Source organism: Cebus imitator, unplaced genomic scaffold (genome assembly GCF_001604975.1).
Source record: "Cebus imitator isolate Cc_AM_T3 unplaced genomic scaffold, Cebus_imitator-1.0 Scaffold30, whole genome shotgun sequence".
In the NCBI taxonomy this organism is placed as follows: domain Eukaryota; kingdom Metazoa; phylum Chordata; class Mammalia; order Primates; family Cebidae; genus Cebus; species Cebus imitator.
The window spans coordinates 3,513,014-3,515,595 of record NW_016107345.1 but is presented as its reverse complement, the minus strand read 5'-3'; the positions used below and the strand labels follow the sequence as shown (position 1 = coordinate 3,515,595).

Sequence of the window (2,582 nt, the reverse complement as noted above, 5' to 3'; positions counted from 1 at the left end):
CACAATCTCGGCTCACTGCAACCTCCGCCTCCCGGGTTCAAGCAATTCTCCTGCTTCAGCCTCCCGAGTAGCTGGGACTACAGGTACACTCCACTATGCCAAGCTAATTTTTGTATTTTTAGTAGAGACGGGGTTTCACCATGTTTGCCAGGATGGTCTTGATCTCTTGACCTCATGATCCGCCCGCCTTGGCCTCCCAAAGTGCTGGGATTACAGGTGTGAGCCACCGCGCCCAGCCAAGAGTTTTCTTTTATTGTCATCAACCAGCTTCTATTATGATTGATCATTGCTTAAATTAAGATTCAATCTTTTGTTATCATCAAGAAAAAATAAATCTGACATACTTTTGAGTAGTATTTGTTTTTTTTCCCAACATCTAAAACAAAAAAAGCCATTTTGTTATTAAGAAACAACCTTTAAGGCTAGGCACAGTGGCCCACACCTGTAATCCCAGTTCTTTGGGAGGCTGAAGTGGGCGGATCAACTGAGGTCAGGAGTTTCAGACTAGGCTGGCCAACATGGTGAAACCCCATCGCTACTAAAAATACAAAAAATTAATCAGGCATGGTGGAGCACACCTGTAATCCCAGCTACTTGGGAGGCTGAGGCAGGAGAATTGCATGAACCTGGGAGGCATAGGTTGCCGTGAGCCAAGATTGTGCCATTGCACTCCAGCCTGGGCAACAGAATGAGACTTTGTCTCAAAACAAAAAACAAAAACAAAAACCAAGAAACAACCTTTGTTTTCTTCAAGTAAAAAAATGCTGCAGAATCATCTTAGTAATGCTTTATTGATTAGTTGCAGTTGTTTTATTGGAATGCTAAACCTAGATATTTTTCTTAAAGATTATATTGAATTGTTTTTTTTTTTTTCCATATTGTAATATTGTAAAGAAAAACATCACTGGCTTTACAATATGTGTTTTATCTATCTTTACTTTTAGCTGCAGGAATACAGATGAGTCAAATTGTTGGTCTTGGCATTTCAACACAGAGAGCAACTTTTATTACGTGGAACAAGTAAGTGCATTTTGTAATAAGCACCTAACTGCTAGGTTCATGCCACACTGAGTACAGGGCTATGAAGCCTTTTTGGGGAGTTTTAACTTTGTGAATCGAGAGTAGTTTTGTTTGGTTAAGAGGGATGAAAGGGGCCTGCTTTCTGGCTTATATGCTTGCTGCATGTCATTTGGGCTTGACTTATATAAAATAATGACCCACAAAAAGACTTACTGTCATTAAAATTTTCCATTCCTTTCTTTTGGGCAAGTTAGCTTTTCAAACAAGCATAGATCAACGATCTAAAAAATTAGCTTATACCTAAAAAGAGTCAAAGGAATCTCACAAATTTCAGAAACACAGTACTGTGCTTATGGTTTATATTTTCAGTCTACTCTAAATTTGAAATTTGTCTATAGCATATGAGGCATATATAGACTAAACGAATTTATAATAATAGCTGCTATATAATAAGCACCTGTGACAGTCTCAAGTTCCATTATCCTTACAACAGACCTATAATTTAGGTATCATATCTGTTTTTATAGAGAAATAAATTGATCAAGGTTGCTCAGTGAGCAAATAGAGCCAAGATTCTAAATTGTGTTTTTGACTCAGACGCATATGTTCTTTACATTATCCCCATATTGCCTTCAACATGTTTCTTTCTTTTTCTTTTTCTTTTTTACTGAGGCAGGGTTTTATCTGTTACCCAGGCTGGAGTGTGGTGGCATGATCACAGCTCACTGCGGTCTCGACCTTATAGGCTCAGGTGATCCTCCTGCCTTAGCCTCCCAAGTAGCTGGGACCACAGGTGCACTCTGCTATGGCTGGCTAATGTTTTTGTATTTTTTGTAGAGATGGGGTTTCACTGTGTTGCCAGGCTGGTCTTGAATTCCTCGGCTCAAGTGATTCTCCCACCTTGGCCACCTCACCCAGCTAGCATATATTTCTCTGTTTCTTGGTTTAAACAAACACTGATCTTCCCTCCCCCACGTACCCACACACACCACTGTAAAATGTGTCTTTGTTAGAGCACTAGGCTCCAAAAGACGTCTTGAACTTGGGGATTGGGAAAGAAAAGAGAGTGGAGGGAGAAAAGATGAATCTCAGAAATGTAATCAGGGTGAATTCACAAGGACTTGGCTTCTAATTCAGTATCAGGGAAGAAGAAATTCGAATTTACCAATACTGCTGGCCTTGATGTTTGGGTGGTATGATAGAAATCATAGAGAAATATAAGAGGAATGCACTGGGAGGTAGTGAGAGTAGGTAGAAGGAAAAATGATAAAATGTTTGGTTTTGGACGTGTGAATGTGGAAATATCCCAGAGGTGACTAGAACATTGATTTAATTTGGACTGAGGTGTAGCACATCTCCATCAGATGGGTTCTTTTGATTTTTATTGTTGGGGGATGAGGTCTTCCCTGCCACCCAGGTTGGAGTGGAGTACAGTTGCATGATCATAGCTCACTGCAGCCTTGAACTCCTGGGCACAAGGGATCCTCCCATATCAGCCTCCCAAGTAGCTGGGACTATAGGTATGTACCACAGTATGCCAGGCTAATTTTTTTTTTTTTTTG

At 40.2% G+C, this 2,582-nt stretch overlaps 1 protein-coding gene across 1 annotated transcript in view; it reads left to right on the top strand.

Moving 5' to 3' along the window:
* Positions 1-2,582, top strand: part of GK5 (glycerol kinase 5) — a 65,468-nt gene that overhangs the window by 12,571 nt on the left and 50,315 nt on the right. The window contains 1 exon segment of the mRNA XM_037736881.1: positions 945-1,020. Within this exon segment, the coding sequence (XP_037592809.1) occupies positions 945-1,020 (76 nt within the window).